General features: G+C 52.2%; 1 protein-coding gene across 1 annotated transcript in view; it reads left to right on the top strand.

Annotated features, from left to right (window-relative positions):
- IGFN1 (immunoglobulin like and fibronectin type III domain containing 1) overlaps positions 1–18,081 on the top strand; it is a 38,441-nt gene that overhangs the window by 4,920 nt on the left and 15,440 nt on the right. Inside the window, exons 4-13 of the mRNA XM_055234452.2 lie at positions 51–190; positions 1,432–1,531; positions 3,533–3,577; positions 3,807–3,852; positions 4,426–4,600; positions 5,947–6,060; positions 7,973–8,141; positions 9,302–9,574; positions 10,335–10,386; positions 17,809–17,924. Coding sequence (XP_055090427.1) covers positions 51–190; positions 1,432–1,531; positions 3,533–3,577; positions 3,807–3,852; positions 4,426–4,600; positions 5,947–6,060; positions 7,973–8,141; positions 9,302–9,574; positions 10,335–10,386; positions 17,809–17,924 — 1,230 coding nt within the window. The remainder of the gene's footprint in view (positions 1–50; positions 191–1,431; positions 1,532–3,532; positions 3,578–3,806; positions 3,853–4,425; positions 4,601–5,946; positions 6,061–7,972; positions 8,142–9,301; positions 9,575–10,334; positions 10,387–17,808; positions 17,925–18,081) is intronic.

The raw sequence follows: 18,081 nt of genomic DNA, 5'->3' as shown, positions 1-18,081 counted from the left end.
TTACCCTCTCCCAACTTGTCAGTCTCCTTGCTCATCTCTTCCTGCTGCAGGGAAAAATGCTATCTTTCGGGCTGTCGTCTGTGGGGAGCCCAGGCCTGAGGTGCGTTGGCAGAACTCCAAAGGTGACCTCGGTGATTCCAGCAAGTACAAGATCTCCTCCAGCCCTGGCAGCAAGGAGCACGTGCTGCAGGTAAGAACCATAGCTCTTCCCCCGACCAGGGTCTACTCATCTTTTCCCATCCCCTTGAAGGTCTCTTTGGCAGCCTCCAATCCCTAGAGGAGTAAGACATACTCCTCGTTGAAGTTGAATCCATTCAACTCCATCTTGTGACTCAAAGTTGCCTGAGCCAAGAATGGATCTGGCAGGCTCACAGATACCTCTGCTGATAACCTGGGAGGTGGTGTAGACTGGAGCTTAAGAGCTCAAGCTCTGCAGAAGTCAGACTGCTGGGTTACAATCCCAGGCCCACCACCTTGGCTTTAGAAAGTCACTTTACTCTTTTTACCTCTGTCTCCTCATTTGTAAAAATGGGGTAATAATAGTACCTACTTTAAGGAGTTGTTGTGAGTTGTTGTTGAGACAGATCTCGCTTTGTCACCCAGGCTGGAGTGCAATGGCATGATCTCGGCTCACTGCAACCTCTGCCTTCCAGGTTCAAGCGATTCTCCTGCTTTGGCCTCCCAAGTAGCTGAGATTGCAGGCATGCGCCATCATGCCCGGCTAATTTTTGTATTTTTAGTAGAGATGGGGTTTCACCATGTTGGCCAGGCTAGTCTTGAACTCCTGACCAACAGCGATCCGTCCGCCTTGGCCTCCCAAAGTGCTGGGATTACAGACGTGAGCCACTGCGTCTGGCCAGGAGTTGTTATGAGGATGAAAGTTTTATGTAAAGTGTCTAGCTAGTGCCTGGCCTATAGTGAGTACTCAATCAATCTTGGCTAATCTGAGCAATATTATAAATACTAACCATGGGATACCTACTACGTGCCAGGCCCTACTATGTCCCAGGGGCTAAACATGTGACATAGATTATATATTTAATTCTAATCATTCACCACTTTTTTGAGGTATTATATTCCCATCTTACAAATGAAGAAACTGAAGTTGAGAGAAGTTAGGTAACTTGCCCAAGGTCCCACAGCTAGTAATACAGGACAGAGACTGTTTTCAGGCCCGGATCCATCTGACCCTCAGAAGCACACTCTTTCTACTTCGCTACATTGCCTGTGATGGCAAAGAATTGATACATCCACCCTCTGTCCCAAACCAGGTTTCTGTTTTGGGGTCTGTCTTTCCTGATAAAGACTGTGAGCTCCATGAGGACAAGGACCATGTCTTACTCACTTTATATCCCCAACACATAGCCATGTCTAGTAAATGGAGGAAGGGGATGTGGTAGCCCTGTTCCTCTGCCCTTGGCCTCTCTGCAGATCAACAAGCTGACAGGCGAGGACACGGATCTGTACCGCTGCACAGCAGTAAATGCGTACGGAGAGGCCGCTTGCTCAGCGAGACTCACCGTCATCGAAGGTGGGCTTTTCCCTGAGTTTGTCTCATTAGTGCACAGGGCAGAGACCCACAGAGGAATCAGAGGCCCCGTGGCTAGTGAGGGAGGGGAGGGAAGGGAGGCCCATCCAGGCTGCTGCCGCTGCTGCAGCCCCACCTTGTGCTGGGCCCCCGGCTTCATCCACATGCACACTGAGTCTGCATGTGTTTAAAAAGGCACACCTTGGCAGATACTCTGAAGGATATTCTCTTGGCCCAGTAAATGAGCAGGACCTGAAAGCTGGCTTCTAGTCCTAGAACTTCTGCTAACTCATTCAATGGGCTTTGTTCTCCTCTCTGGGTCTCAGTTTCTCCACCGTGCAAAGGATATTTTGGACAGGCCTATGCCAGAGGTGACAAACAGGTCACACAAAAGCCAAATTCTCTCTCAGACATGTTTTTTTGGCGTGCGTGGTGTTTAAAATTTTTAAAATTGTCAACCTGTAGTAATTAAAAGGTAGATATCTCTTGAGGAAGCAGGTCTAGTCTCACCATTGGTTATGCTTACAATTGATCTGCCTACAAGTAACAGAAAATCCTACTAAGAGTAGCCTAAGAAATAAAGATATTTCATTCCTTCACATAAGAAGTTTTGTGAGTGGTGCCCAGGGCTCATACCACAGCTCAGGGCTGCCATCAGAGAGCTGATTCCTTTGGTCCCACTGCTCTGCCATCCTTAGCAGATTGGCTTATCACCTCATGGCCATAAGAGGGCTGTGGCAGATCCAAACATAATCCATGTTCAAGGTAGGAAGGTGGAAGAGGTGGCCCAGGTCCATCTGCCTCTCTTATTTTTATTTTTATATTTTTGAGATGGACCAGAGTCTTGTTCCATCGCGTAGGCTGGAGTACAGTGGCGCAATCTCGGCTCACTGCAACATCTACCTCCCGGGTTCAAGCAATTCTCCTGCCTCAGCCTCCTGAGTAGCTAGGATTACAGGCGTTTACCACCACGCCTGGCTAATTTTTATATTTTTAGTTGAGACAGGATTTCACCACGTTGGCCGGGCTGGTCTCAAACTCCTGATCTCAGGTGATCCACCCGCCTCGGCCTCCCAAAGTGCTGGGATTACAGGCATGAGCCACTGTGCCTGGCCTTTTATTTTTTATTTTTTGAGACCTGTTGCCCAGGCTGGAGTGCAGTGGTGTGATTATGGCTCACTGCAGCCTTGACCTCCCAGGCCCAAGTGATCCTCCCACCTCATCCTCCCAAGTAGCTGGGACTACATGCATGTGTCATCACACCCAGCTAATTTTTTGATTTTTTTTGTAGAAGCAGGGTCTTCCTGTGTTGCCCAGGCTGGTCTGGAACTCCTGGGCTCAAGCTATCCTCCCGCATTGGCCTCCCAAAGTGCTGGGATTACAGGCATGAACCATCACGACCAGTCCATCCACCCTTTTTATAGAGGAAGCAAAGGCTTTCTCAGAAATTCCTGGAGCTCACTGGTCAGGACAGTGTCACATGAGCACTGCTAGTTGCAAGGGAAGCTGGGAAGGCAACTGTTTAGCTTTTTCAGCCTCTCTAGTGGAAGCAGATGATGAAGATTACAAATGGCTGCAGGATTAGCCAAACAGCAGTGTCTGACCTATTTGGCAATATTGGGCCTATACCCTGAAATGGCAGCTCCCGGGTGGAGTGAAAGAGCAGCTGCCCCTTTAGATACTCTTGAGTTTGTTGTGGTTGCCAGTGTCTGCTTCACGCATTTATGCCACCTCCCTGGCTCCTGCGGACACAAGACTGGGCCTCCCCTGCATGAGATGATGCTTAGATTGGTCTCCTTGGTCATGGTAAGGCCCTGGGGTAAAAAAGCTTATGACCCTCCACTCTGCTCCATCCCTCTTGCTGGGATCGTCCACGCCTTAGAGGACAGTGGGGAGAGAAGGGCTCTGGGACTCCATCAGTTTCTCAGGAAGACCATCAGCATGTCTTGCTTCTCTCCCTGCTTGTCCACATCAACTGCTTCCTCTCCTCCCTGGATGTTCCAGTTGGCTTTCGGAAGAATCGGAAGAGGCACAAGGAACCGCAGGAAGGTAGGTAGATTCGTCAGAAACCTCCTTGGGGCCTGTGGGGGATAGGCTACTCTTTTCCTGGTGTTCCCTGCTTGGTTGAGCCACCGTGCACACCTTGTGCGTCACCACCAGTCTTCAAGAGAGCCCCTTCCAAAGGCTCAGTTGTCAGCATGGACCACACAGAAAAGCTCTGCATCCACCCTCAGTCCTCCCACCTGGGACTGAGGCCTCATTCCTGCTCCTTTTTCAGACCTCAGGAATGAGCTGATGGACTTCCGGAAGTTGCTGAAAAAGAGGTGGGTTTGGGCCTGTCCATGAGGGATTTTGGAGGCTCCCATAGTATTCACCCCCTGCTATTTCCATAAGTAAGCTGGGCTTGGGCCCCACCTCTACCCAACACAGCAGAGAGATAGACTGCCAGTAGCAGATGGGAGGATGGGGAGGGGACTGAACTGGGAATTCCAGCTGTGCCATTTCAAAGCTCTATATCCTCGAGTTAATAATCTCTCCTCTGATTTCCTCATTTACAAAATGTGGTGGTCCACCGGAACAATGATGTAATTTTTTTTTTTTTTTTAAGCAACAGAACAATGCAACACCCACTTTCCCCAGACATCTTCCTCAGAAATCTACAATACAAGTTGTCAGGAGCATTTCTCCTGAAAGTTGTGGGGTGAGGCTGAGGCTCGCCCCACCCATCTCTGAATCCTTCTGGCCTCAACAGTGGTCAGTCCCAGAGATTCCAGGCTCTGTGTTTCCTCGAGTGCAGATAGAGCAGCTTCCCAGAACTACTTGGGGCACCAGACCCAGGTGGCCAACAGAGGAGCAGGGGTTCCTCTGGCCTCTGACCTGCCAGCCTTGCTCCCCAGGGCCCCACCAGCCCCCAAGAAAAAGGTGGACCTTGAGCAGATATGGCAACTGCTGATGACAGCAGACAGGAAGGACTACGAGCAGATCTGCTTGAAGTACGGCATCGTCGACTACCGTGGCATGCTGCGCAGGCTGCAGGAGATGAAGAAGGAACAGGAGGACAAGATGGCACAGGTGCCTCACCACATGGTCACCCCTCACCGCATGCCCACCCCACACACCTGGACCACAGGTGCCTCACCCCATGCCCACCCCTCACTGCATGCCCACCCCACACACCTGGACCATAGGTGCCTCACACCTGGAGGTGGGCTTGGAGGCAGAACTTAGGAAACCAAGTATGGTCGAGGGGCCTGTCTCCATCTAGTCCCCAGTGGGGTATCTGGCTAAGGCCCTGGGATACCAGGTTGGTGTCCTGCCTTTGCCACCTGGTTCTGATACTTACTAAACTCTGGAGCTTTGGAAGAGTTAGGGCCTCTGTATCTTGGTTTCTTCCTCTGTAAAATGGGAATTATAGTCATGCCTACCTTGTAGGGTTATTGGGAGGATAAATGAGAGAATGTAATTAAAGTACTTAGCTTAGTGCCTTGATTTTTGCTATCATTATCATTGTCACCAGATGGGGGGGTACCTTTTTTTTTTTTTTTTAAGATGGAGTCTTGCTCTTTCGCCCAGGCTGGAGTGCATTGGTGCGATCTCAGCTCACTGCAAGCTCCGCCTCCCGGGTTCATGCCATTCTCCTGCCTCAGCCTCCTGAGTAGCTGGGACTACAGGTGCCCGCCACCACACCCGGCTAACTTTTTGTATTTTTAGTAGAGACGGGGTTTCACCGTGTTAGCCAGGATGGTCTCGATCTCCTGACCTCGTGATCCGCCTACCTCGGCCTCCCAAAGTGCTGGGATTACAGGCGTGAGCCACCGCGCCTGGCTACCTGGTTTATTGCTAAAGGCTTTCATGGAAGGGAATTTCACAGTTCCCATTAGCACTCTGATCCCAGAATCTTATCAGCTGTACAGGAATTTCTTTCCTGTGTCTAACTTAACTATAGCGTAAGTCTAATTTTTCTTCTGAAAACGGAAAACAACTAGTTTTCATTATCCTGAAAATAGTATCTTATCCCCTTGAAAGATAAGTTTCCTTAAACCTAACACCTGGGGTCTCAGCCTTCTCTCCTCCAAGCTTTCTCATTGGCTTTAACATAGGACCCAGCACAGAGCTTTGCACACAGTAAGTGTTCAACTAATGTTTGTTAGAAGTACAGATAAATGGAAAAGCCCTACTGTGTTCTAGCACCTGGACACCTGGGGTCTTTTCTTGGTTGTCTTCCTGATCTGATCTCTCATCTTGGAGAATTTCCTTCCTTGAGACGCTTACTTTTCCCCACTTGTAAAAGGGGCCAATGCATGCTCCTCTGGAATGCTATGGGCCTGGGATGTTACCAGGGCCTATGTTACCAGGGTTTGGAGTACCCCAAAGAGAGAGCTTCATGAACTCTCCTGGTGGGTTTGTCTGCTTTGTAGTACCTCAATGCCATCTCCAGCTTAAGACACATCAGGGTCACCAAAGATGGGATTGCAAAGTTTGACCTGGAGCTGGATCTCAAGGATTCTCAGAGCAAGATTTACCTGTATAAGGTGAGGCTGAAGGGGCTATGGGTGGGGGGATCTGGCAGGGATGCTGCAGGTCTAGTGGGGAGGGAACTATGGGTACCCAGGATTCCTCCATGGGAACAACCAGAGCACACAAGTGGTGAGCCCCTCATCCCATGGAGTTCCTGGCTGGATTTGGGCCAAGCCCTGGTGTAGACCATCCATCCACAGGGACTTCTTATCTCATACTGAGCAACTAGGCTCTCCAGCTGGGCCTGTGATTCTCTGTAAATTGTGTCTAACACCAGAGCACAGGGGTGAAAAAAGGGTTCTGAGAAAGTGCACCCCTTTCCATCTGAGCTTTCTTTCCAGAGACTTCATACATCCCTATCTGGGCTCTAGGAGTAATTACCTGCCAACCAGATGGGGGCAGAGGCAGGTGGGGAGCAGCTGGTAAAATTTGGCTAGTTTTGTAGCCAAACTCATCCAGCTTCATCACTTATAAGCTGTATGACCTCAGACAAGATACTTATCTTCCCCATGCCTCGGCTTCCTCACTTGTGAACTGGGGATAATATAGGACCTGCCTCATGGTGTACTGCAGCGCTAAATGACATAATGCGTGACTTACCCCTTCCCTCACCTCTCTGCTCATTCCTGCTTCTCTTCCCCTTGTCCCTCAGTTCCTGCCCCATTGGCCTTGTCCCTGTTCCTTTGCCCAGGTGTTCCCTCTGCTTGGCATGTTCATCCCCCATATCAACAGGGCTAATTCCTTCATGGCAAAGAGACTTCCCTTGGCCACTCCGTGTGATTCCACTATGTCCCTCCAGCCCCATCCGGGCACTCAGGAGCCCTGGACACATATCTACCTTTTTGTTCCCTAGTTTTCTCTCTCTTTCTCTCTTTCTTTTTCTTTCTTTCCTTCCTTCCTTCCTTCCTTCCTTCCTTCCTTCCTTCCTTCCTTCCTTCCTTCCTTCCTTCCTTCCTTCCTTCCTTCCTTTTGTCTCATTCTGTTGCCCAGCCTGGAGTGCAGTGGTGCAATCTCGGCTCACTGCAACCTCTCCCTCCCAGGTTCAAGCAATTCTTCTGCCTCAGCCTTCCGAGTAGCTGGGATTACAGGTGTTTGCCACCACATCCAGCTAATTTTTTGTATTTTCAGTACAGACAGGGTTTCACCATGTTGGCCAGCTGCTCTTGAACTCTTGGCCTCAAGTGATTCACCCGCCTCAACCTCCCAAAATGCTGGGATTACATGCATGAGCCATCACGCCCGGCCAGTTCTATTTTTTTCTAACATAAATTATTTACTTATTTATGACATTTATTATTTATATTTTTCCTCCGTAGGATTTTAGCTAGTGAGAGCAGGAATCTTTGTTTTATGCATTGATGTGTCCTAAGTACCTGAAACAGTGCCTGGCACACAGTGGGCCCCTAATAAGTATTAGCTGTTGTTAATATTCAGCAAGTAGCAAAGCTATCTAGGGCTTAGTTAAAGTAGGTATGCATATAGATGACTGGGTTTTGTAGAGCCTTATGGATATCTGATGTTATACTCTGCAAGTTCCTGTTGGTGAATAAGTTGAGCTGGGGCCTCTGGGCCATGGGTGTTGTGTCTGGCCTCCCCTGTATCCTTGCAGGGCTGCTGGGGAGTAACCCTACTCACAGCCTGAGCTGGAATGTCAGCAACTTCAGGTGCCCCTTTGTATAACACTTGCAGACTTTTCACTCCATGGACATTGCTAGAGCATGGATTCCCATCCAGCTCATAATCCCTGTTCCCATGTCCTCCAGGCCCTGCTGTCCACCCCATCCCAGCTCCTCTATGGTTTCAGGAATCTGTTGTCTGGTGACTGGGCCCGTGGGAGAAAACTGCTGGTTATAGCCAGAATGGGACTGGGGCAGGAAGCACTGAGGACCCACTGAGGCCCGCCTCCTCTTCCTTTTCTGGCCTTAGGATGGTGAGATGATCCCCTATGGCTTCAACAACCAGACCAAGCACTGTCTGCGCCGGCTGGGGAAGCGCTATGAGTTCCAGATCCAAGATCTGAGGCCTGAGGATGCTGGCATTTACCAGGTCAAGGTGGAGGATGCTGTGGTCTTCTCCACAGAACTGGAGGCCGGTGGTGAGTGGTCTACACTGCCGAAGTTGGAGTTGGGGAGATCTGTTAGAAATGGAGTCCATGTTGGTGCAATGTGTGTGTTGGGGGGTAAATGTGACGTGGCCCCAGCTGCAAAGACAATTGGGAGAGGGACACATACCTAGATGGCCAAATTTTGATGCTTTCTGCTTTCCAAAGCCTTGGTGCAAGTTATCTCTCCTGGTGCTGAGCTGGGTTCTACTGAATTACTGTCACAGACATAGAACATACGTGTCATGCCTCTGCTTAGACCTTCTGCAGCCACCAATTAGTTTCGGATCAGATCCAGACTAATCGCACAGCCTCTAAAACTCCTTTCTGTTGCATGCCCTCATCTCCCACAACGCCCTAGCAAGAATCTCTGGGTTAGGCATCCTCGAGCTCCATACCAGACCTTTCCTTTCCTGCTTCCTGTATTCCTTCCCCATCTAGGAACTGACACTCCTCCTTCATCAAACTCTGTCCCATCCCCATGAGTACCTGTGTCCACATCACTCTCAGAGCACCTGCCAGCTCGAGGGGGTTCTTGAAAGGACAAGGAGAGGCCTGGGGAAGGCAGCTTTGGACAGACATGTCATAAGAACATGGCCAAATCAAAGTTGGGGAAGAAAAAAGGGGGTTATGTGTCCCAGCATGGGGAGGTGCCCAGATGGGGCTTTGGAAAGCAGTTTGGGAAAAGGAGTATGGGTTTGGGAGTCAGCCAGACCTGGGTGTGAATCTTGGTTTCTCTTAACTGCGTAAGACTGGGGCAAGTTATTTAACTTTTTAAGCCTCAGTTTTCTCACCTGTAAAAAGAAATTGATAATACTTACCTTAGAGATGGTCACAAGGATGAATAAGATAAACTACTGGCTCTTAGCATAGTGGTTTCCTTCATGCATCCACCTTGTCCCAAATACAACTTTTGGGTTTAGAAGTATAGAATCCCAGAGCTGAAAATAAGCCTCGTTGCTCATAATTGTAACCCCTCATTTTATGTGGGGGGAATTGACACCTGAGGTCCGGAGGTGACCTGTCCAAGGTAACACGGGGAGTTTGTGGCTGAGCTGGTCTAAGCCAGGATTTCTGAACGGCCAGCCTTGCCGCCTCAGATCACACTGTGTCAAACCATCAAGCTGATATCCCCATTCCTGCTTCTCTGGCAGCCATCCCCCCAAGAGTGGCGGTCCCACTGGCGGAGACCCACTGTGAGGAGCAGGGTGACGCAGTCTTCGAATGTACCCTCTCCAGTCCCTGCCCTAGTGCAGCCTGGCATTTCCGGCACCGGCTACTCCACCCCAGTGACAAATATGAAGTGTTCGTGTCCCCCGACGGGCTGACCCACCGGCTGGTGGTGAGGGGGGTCCATTTCTCAGACATGGGCCCCTACTCCCTGGGCACTGGGCTCTATACTTCCAGCGCCTGGCTGGTGGTTGAAGGTGAGTGCTTCACAGCTCTGTCTTTCTCTGCCTCCAGGGAAGACCTTGGGGCTGCAGAGGCATGAGGAAGATGAAGCAGTGGGATTTCCTTTGGTCAGTCATTTGCTCTGGAACGATTCCCTTGCTCAGGGAGAATAAGGAAGGCTCCTTAGATTATTCTCCACCCACTGCAGTGCAGACCTTCATGGCCAACCCAACCCTTCTCAGCTATGCCTGCTCCACTGGGTCTGTTGGAATTACTCTGGGGCACAGATGGCTCTAGGGTCCTAGGCAGCCTTGGGACAGTGGCCCAAGTTCAGTCTGGATGAGAAGCCCCTGCACCAGACCAGAGAGCACTCTCAAACTTCCCTGGGGATTGAAATTTGGGTTCAAGATGTTCCCAGGAAAGTGTAAATTGGACATAAGTAAGGCAGGTGGTAGAGCAAGTCGATATTTTAAAAACCATGCACCTGCTGCGGCAGTTTGATAAACAAATGACTTTTGGCTTACACGTTTTCTCCAAAACCCTCATGAAGCCTGTAGCAGGGTGGCCTATGGGTATAGGACTAGGGAAGGTGGTGATGGGATTCACCCATCCATCCCTGGAACACCCTGGCTTCCTTCCCAGGTGGTCACCTTGCTTCTCTCCTGGGGAAGCCCAGGTCAGGCAAGCAGTTGGGCTCAGGCGGGTGCTTTGGCCAGATTTAACAGGAGTTTTGGTATTTTCTCTTGTCTCTCCATGTGGGCACTGACCTTCCATATGAATAATCCCTCACCGAAGCTGGGAAGGATAAAGACCTTCAGTCCACAAGTGCTGACCACCAACTGCAGAGGCAAGGAGCCCAGGCCTCAGGAGCAGAAAAGTCTGGGAGCATCAACAGCCAGGGAGAGAAATCCAGAGAGCAGGGCCCCAGGGAGGGCTCCCTTGAAGGGGCTGGGCCGGCTTCTGGGCTCCAGCACATAGCCAGCCCAGACAGGGATGGCCTTGGCAGACATGGCTACTCCTTGATGAGGGACAAAGGGGCAGCTGACTCAGCCTGGGGCCCTGGACAGGAGGGCGAGGGCTTTCTAGTAGCAGAGGGAAGTAGAGCCACTCTTCCCAGGGAAAATCAATCCCGCAGAGAGGGAGGCTGGGCCAGAAGCCTTGCAGAGAGGCCCCATCTACAGGGAGAGAGCTCAGAATCAGGGTTGGGCCTCCCAGAAAAACGACAGCAAGATCGTGGCAGAGACAGCAATGGTGATGAATGCTGGAGGACAGCAAGAGGCTGGGAAGCTGAGTCCAGTCTGCTTCAGTCTGGAGGACTGGGGAGCAGAAGGGAAGGAAAGGAGCACAGAGGGGTCAGTGGAAGACAACTGGACAGGCACGCCCCAGAGCAACTGTGGGATGCTCGACTGGGACCTGGGAGAGGAAAGAGCGACCTGCAGGGATGCCAGTCTGATCCTGTAGGGTCCTGGCCAAGAGGAAAGCAGATAGAGATTTCACAGGATGACAGCCTGGCTGAGATGGACAGAGGGGATGCTCCAAGTAGGGAAAGGGGGAGAGGAATAGAAGTGTGGGGTAGTGGGACTGGCCTGGGAGAAGCTGGAGACAGCAATGGGGCAGGAGGTCCTGGCACCCTGGAGTTTACTGGAGGAAGAGGTTCTGGCTCCAAGGTAGGCATGGGCCCTGAATCCTGGGGTTCTCAGGGAGATAGAGATACTGACTATTGGGAAGCCAGGGGCTACTGGGGTTCAGGAGAGTTTCTAGGACAGACACCTGGAGGCAAGGGCTTCCAGGAACCATCAATATCAGGTGGTAGAAAATTCCTTCTGGGAGATGTGAGTCCTGAGCTCAAAGCTGAAGACTCACTGCAGGAGGCAGATGGTCTATGCCAGGGGGAGTCTGTAGTTGGAGGAAGTGCCTACAAAACTGGCCCTGGAGGCCCAGGAGACCCCAGAGGCTGCGAAGGTGGCCTACAGGAGCTCAGGGGAGGGGATGGCCAGGAAACAGCTTGGGCCTCGGGTGAGGTAGGGGATGACCCCAGAAGCTTCCAGTCTTCCCAGGGCTGGACAGCAGGTCAAAGAGCAGCAGGGGGTGTTGGCAGAATAGAATCTAAGGGCACAAGTCCTTGGGATGACACACCATCTAGCCTCAGAAAAACTGGGGCCCACCATGGGCCTGGAGTGCTGGGGTCCAGTGGAGGGCAAGAGGGTATGGGTGGTATCTGGGTGGCTGAACTGACGGAGTCTGGTCAGGGGGTGGATGCCAGAAGCTGTGGGCTAACTAGGGCTCCAGGCCTGGGTGCTCAGGGATCTGGGGGGACACTAGGAGATAAGGAAGGATTAAGAGGTCCTGGGTCAATAGGGTCTGAACTAGATTTCTGGAATGGGTCAGGGAACTCCAGAGTAAAAAGACCCAGAGGTGGGACAGGCTATAAAGATGGCTTGGAAGGTCCCGGGAGAATAGAATCTAGGTACGAGGGTGGCTTAGGATATTCTAGGAGAATAGGCCCTAAAAGCGGGGTTGGTTATAGCTATGGCTCAGGGGTTCCAGGAGAAATGGGATCCGGCCATGGTGCTGGTTGTACAGTTTCCCCTAGGGCACCTGCAGAAATGGAGTCTGACGAAGGGGGTGCGTATAGGCATGGCTCCGGAGTGCCTGGGGGAGTGTGGTCTGGAAACGAAGATTCTGGCCCTGCAGGAGGAGGGTCTGGGAGAGTTGCCAGTCTTAAGAATGGCTCAGGTAGTCCTGATGGAGCACCCACGGATGACACCAGGAATTGGGCCTCTGCATGCCAGGGCGGCATGGACCCTAGGGGAGGGCACCATTCAGATGCCAGCTTAGGGAGTCCTGGGGTGACAGGGTCTGTGGGTAGAGGTGGTCTCAAGGCCCCTGGAGTAGTGGAGACTGCTGGGATGGGATGTGTGGAAGCAGAACCAGAGAGCTCTGGAAAAATAAGGCCTTGGGGTCAGACTGGAAATTATGGGGGCTTCAGAGCCTTAGAGGCCCTGGGGACCTTTGGAGAAGGAGGCTATGAAGATGGCTCTAGGGGTCCAGGAGCCATGGGACCAGGGTCTCTGAGGGCAGGGAGCAAAGTGGGTGAGGGGGATGGGGCAAGATGCCCTGGTGCTAGGGCCTCTGGAGCTGGAGCTGGTTATAGGGATGATACCAGGCACCCTGAGTCACTCGCACCTCACACTGGGGCTGCTTCTGAGAGCCAGTGGGCTTATGGGGCTGGCAATGTGCTGGGTTATGAGGATGGATCAGAACTTCCAGGGCCTCAGGGAACTGGGGTCAGAACAGCCTATGGAGGAAGGTCAAGGGCCCTTGGTCCTAGGAGTACAGGGCCAGGGGGTGAGGCAGGCTTTAGAGATGGTTCAGGAGGCCTCCAAGGAATGGGATCAGCAGATGGGCCAGGTTGTAGGAAGGGTATTGGGGAAATGGGGTCAGTGGATAAGGAAGGTTATAGGAAAGATTTGGGGGCTCTTGAGAATATGGGTTCGGGGAGCAAGGCAGATTATAGGGATGGTGTAGGGGGTTCTGGGGCAATGGGGTCAATGGATGAAGCAGGTTATAGGAAAGATTTAGGGGCTCCTGAGGGAATAAGTTCAGGGAGCAAGGCAGATTATAGGGGTGGTTTAAAGGGTTCCAGGGAAATGGAGTCAATGGATGAAGCAGATAATAGGAAAGATTTGGGAGTTCCTGAGGGAATGGGTGCAGGTTATAGGGGTGGTTTAAGGGGTCCTGGGGAGATGGGGTCAGTGGATGAGTCAGGTCATAGGAATGGGATTGGAGGTTATGGGAAAATGGGGTCAGGTTATAGAGAGGATTTGGGGGCTCCTGAGGGAATGGGCACAGGGAGCAAGGCAGGTTATAGGGATGGCTTAAGGGGTTCTGGAGAAATGAGGTCAATGGATGACGCAGGTTATAGGAGAAATTTGGGAGCTCCTGAGGGAATGGATTCAGGCAGCAAGGCAGGTTACAGGGGTGGTTTAAGGGGTTCTGGGGAAATGGGGTTAATTGATGAGGCAGGCTGTAGGAAAGATTTGGGGGTTTCTGAGGGAGTGGGTTCAGGGAGCAAAGCAGGTTATAGGGGTGGTTTAAGGGGTTCTGGAGAAATGGGGTCAGTGGATAAGGCAGGTTATAGGAAGGATTTGGGGACTCCTGAGGGAATGGGTTCAGGGAGTAAGGCAGGTTTTAGGGATGGTTTAGGGGGTTCTGAAGAAATGGGGTCAGTGAATAAGGCAGGTTATAGGAAGAATTTGGGGGCTCCTAAGAGAATGGGTTCAGGGAGTAAGGCAAGTTTTAGGGATGGTTTAGGGGGTTCTGGAGAAATGGGGTCAGTGAATGAAGCAGGTTATAGGAAGGATTTAGGGGCTCCTGAGGGAATGGGTTCAGGGAATAAGGCAGGTTTTAGGGATGGTTTAGGGAGTTCTGGGGAAATGGGGTCAGTGGATGAGGCAGGTTATAGGAAGGATTTGGGGGCTCCTGAGGGAATGGGTTCAGGGAGTAAGGCAGGTTTCAGGGATGGTTTAGGGGGTTCTGAAGAAATGGGGTCAGTGAATAAGGCAGGTTATAGGAAGGATTTGGGGGCTCCTAAGGGAATGGGTTCAGGGAGTAAGGCAGGTTTTAGGGATGGTTTAGGGGGTTCTGGAGAAATGGGGTCAGTGGATAAGGAAGGTTGTAGGAAGGATTTGGGGGCTCCTAAGGGAATGGGTTCAGGGAGTAAGGCAGGTTTTAGGGATGGTTTAGGGAGTTCTGGAGAAATGGGGTCAGTGGATGAGGCAGATTGTAGGAAGGATTTGGGGGCTCCTAAGGGAATGGGTTCAGGGAGTAAGGCAGGTTTTAGGGATGGTTTAGGAGGTTCTGGAGAAATGGGGTCAGTGGATGAGGCAGATTGTAGGAAGGATTTGGGGGCTCCTGAGGGAATGGGTTCAGGGAGTAAGGCAGGTTTTAGGGATGGTTTAGGGGGTTCTGGAGAAATGGGGTCAGTGGATGAGGCAGATTGTAGGAAGGATTTAGGGGCTCCTGAGGGAATGGGTTCAGGGAGTAAGGCAGGTTTTAGGGATGGTTTAGAGGGTTCTGGAGAAATGGGGTCAGTGGATGAGGCAGATTGTAGGAAGGATTTGGGGGCTCCTAAGGGAATGGGTTCAGGGAGTAAGGCAGGTTTTAGGGATGGTTTAAGGGATTCTGGAGAAATGGGGTCAGTGAATGAGGCAGATTATAGGAAGGATTTGGGGGCTCCTGAGGGAATGGGTTCAGGGAGTAAGGCAGGTTTTAGGGATGGTTTAGGGAGTTCTGGAGAAATGGGGTCAGTGGATGAAGCAGGTTATAGGAAGGATTTGGGGGCTCCTAAGGGAATGGGTTCAGGGAGTAAGGCAGGTTTCAGGGATGGTTTAGGGGGTTCTGGGGAAATGGGGTCAGTGAATAAGGCAGGTTATAGGAAGGATTTGGGGGCTCCTAAGGGAATGGGTTCAGGGAGTAAGGCAGGTTTTAGGGATGGTTTAGGGAGTTCTGGAGAAATGGGGTCAGTGGATGAGGCAGGTTATAGGAAGGATTTGGGGGCTCCTGAGGGAATGGGTTCAGGGAGTAAGGCAGGTTTCAGGGATGGTTTAGGGGGTTCTGGAGATATGGGGTCAGTGGATGAGGCAGGTTATAGGAAGGATTTGGGGGCTCTTGAGGGAATGGGATCAGGGAGTAAGGCAGGTTTTAGGGATGGTTTAGGGAGTTCTGGAGAATTGGGGTCAGTGAATGAGGCAGGTTACAGGAAGGATTTGGGGGTTCCTAAGGGAATGGGTTCAAGGAGTAAGGCAGGTTTTAGGGATGGTTTAAGGGATTCTGGAGAAATGGGGTCAGTGGATGAGGCAGGTTATAGGAAGGATTTGGGGGCTCCTGAGGGAATGGGTTCAAGGAGTAAGGCAGGTTTTGGGGATGGTTTAGAGGGTTCTGGAGAAATGGGGTCAGTGGATGAGGCAGATTGTAGGAAGGATTTGGGGGCTCCTAAGGGAATGGGTTCAGGGAGTAAGGCAGGTTTTAGGGATGGTTTAAGGGATTCTGGAGAAATGGGGTCAGTGAATGAGGCAGATTATAGGAAAGATTTGGGGGCTCCTGAGGGAATAGTTTCAGGGAGTAAGGCAGGTTTTAGGGATGGTTTAGGGAGTTCTGGAGAAATGGGGTCAGTGGATGAAGCAGGTTATAGGAAGGATTTTGGGGCTCCTGAGGGAATGGGTTCAGGGAGTAAGGCAGGTTTTAGGGATGGTTTAAGGGATTCTGGAGAAATGGGGTCAGTGGATGAGGCAGGTTGTAGGAAGGATTTGGGGGCTCCTGAGGGAATGGGTTCAGGGAATAAGGCAGGTTTTAGGGATGGTTTAGGCAGTTCTGGGGAAATGGGGTCAATGGATGTGGCAGGTTATAGGAAGGGTTTGGGAGCTCCTGAGGCAATGGGTTCAGGGAGTTACACAAATTACAGGAATGGTTTAGGCGGTTCTGGAAAAATCAGTTCAGGGAGTGAGGCAGTTTATAAGAATGTTTTAGGGGGTTCTGGGAGGATTCCATTAGGGAGCGAGGCAGGTTCTAGGGGTAGTTTGGGGGATTCTGGGTGCATTTTGTCATGGAATGAGGCGGGTTCTAGGCAAGGCTTTGGGGAAACTAATGGCATGGGGTCAGGGAGTGAGGTCAGTTATAGGGGAGGCTCGGGAGGATCTGGGGAAATGGGGCCAGAGGGTGAGATGGGTTATGGAGATGGTTCAGGGAGGCTTGGAGTACCAGGCTCACCAGCTGGTATAGGACATGAGGCTGGACCCAGAGGCCATAAAGCCATGGGGCACCGGTCAGGATATTGGGTAGCATCAGAGGGTGGCACGAGCTCCAAGGATGGTCCAGAGCGAGCCAGGGATACAGGGCTTGTGGATGGGGCAGGACCTGGGGTGGAACCTGGGATGGCTAGAATGTCAGGCACTCCAGGTGGCATGACACACAGAGACAGCCCCAGGGGCCCAGGGGTGCTGGGGTCTCAGGGAGGGCGACAGACTCTTTCAGATGAGCGAGGCTCCACCAAAGATCTTGGGGGCTATGGAACTTCAGGGATCCCTGAGGCCTCGGAGGCTGCTGGTGCCAAGGGAAAACCAGATGTCAAAGAATGGCAAGATAGTTCTGGGACTCCAGGGTCTTCTAGAGACAGAGGGGCTCCCAGGGTGAAGGATAGGCCTCCAGACCAAGCAGGGATTATGGGGGCTTCTGGGTTTCTTGATGGCAAGGGGGCAGTGGAAGTTGAGACCTGGGCAGGAATGGCTGCTCTAGGGTCTGGACATGAACAGGACATCTGGAAAGCAGGCCCAGGAATGACAGACAGGGGTAGAGTTGCTGGCCAGGGGGGGTTGGCATCTCAGGGAAGCGGGGACTCACTTTTGGGAAGCAGAAGGATAGGCTCAGGGAGTTCAGCGGGGACAGGCCAGGATCTGGACTGCAGCTCTATGCCTGGGGGAAGGGGCAAGTCAACATCAGGGCCTGCTGATGGACAAGGGATGAGCAATGCTTGGGCTCCTGATTGGGAAAACCAGGGGTTTAGCCGAGGCAGCATAGGTGCTGGGAAGCAGCCCGCAGGCTCCAGAGCTTCTGGTTCTCTGCAGGAGAAAGATGCCGCTTTTAGTGGGACCCATGAAGGGCCACGGGGCTTTAAGGGCGGGGAGGGTGCACCAGGCCAAGAGGCGGCTGGTGGATGCCGAAGCCCATGGTCCCAGGATAGCAAAGGTTCAAGTCCTGGAAGGGGCAGTTCTGGTGGTGCAGAGGACTCAGGTATCCTGGGCAAGGGGAATTCTACTGAGTGGGGGAATGCCCTCACTCCAAAACCTGGGGAGTCGGGACCTCAGGGAGCCTGGAATGGCTTAGATGGTCCCTTTGGCAGAAAAGCCTCTAGAGATAGGTCAGGAGGGACCCAGGACCTGAGCTTTCAGCTAGGCAAGGGACAGAGAGGAGGAAAGAGGTCCTTCGGGGAGCAGGGGTCCCTGGAAGCTGAGAATGGTGAGGTCCAGGGTCCTGGGGCCCTAAAGGAGGATGAAGGGCAGGGAGTGGAAGAGGCTGGGAGGTCAGGCAGGAGGCCTGGCTCACTCAGGAGCAGGTCTCAGGCACAGTCAGGGGCTGAGGTTGGAGGAGGAAAGAGAAGGGGAGCAGATGAGGCTGGAAGCATGGAGTGGCAGCCTATGGGGGAGAACTGGGGGTGCCTGGAGGAGATGCTGAATGAAGATCAGAGCTGGGAGCCCCCTGGTCACCTTGGTAGCAGGAGAGGTGGCAAAGACAGCAGGTTGGACATCTATGGAGAGAGGAGAGATGCTACCCGGAGTTCCACATCCAGATACAAGCCTGGCACTAGCAGTTTCTCCAAGGATGCCCGAGGTAGGTGCTTCTCCACTGAGCTGGCTCCCATGGGTTAGAGACAGTGGGGAGCTCCCTGGCCACTGGGATGCTTGGGTCTGTCCCAGTTCTGCCTCCGGCCCCAGGACTTTGTCCCTGCCAGTGCTCCCCATTCTCAGGAACCTTTTGCAAATTTAGG

Source organism: Symphalangus syndactylus, chromosome 19, assembly GCF_028878055.3.
Source record: "Symphalangus syndactylus isolate Jambi chromosome 19, NHGRI_mSymSyn1-v2.1_pri, whole genome shotgun sequence".
NCBI classification, from domain to species: Eukaryota; Metazoa; Chordata; class Mammalia; order Primates; family Hylobatidae; genus Symphalangus; species Symphalangus syndactylus.
Note: the sequence above shows the minus strand (reverse complement) of the source record. Positions and strands in the feature narration are given on the sequence as shown.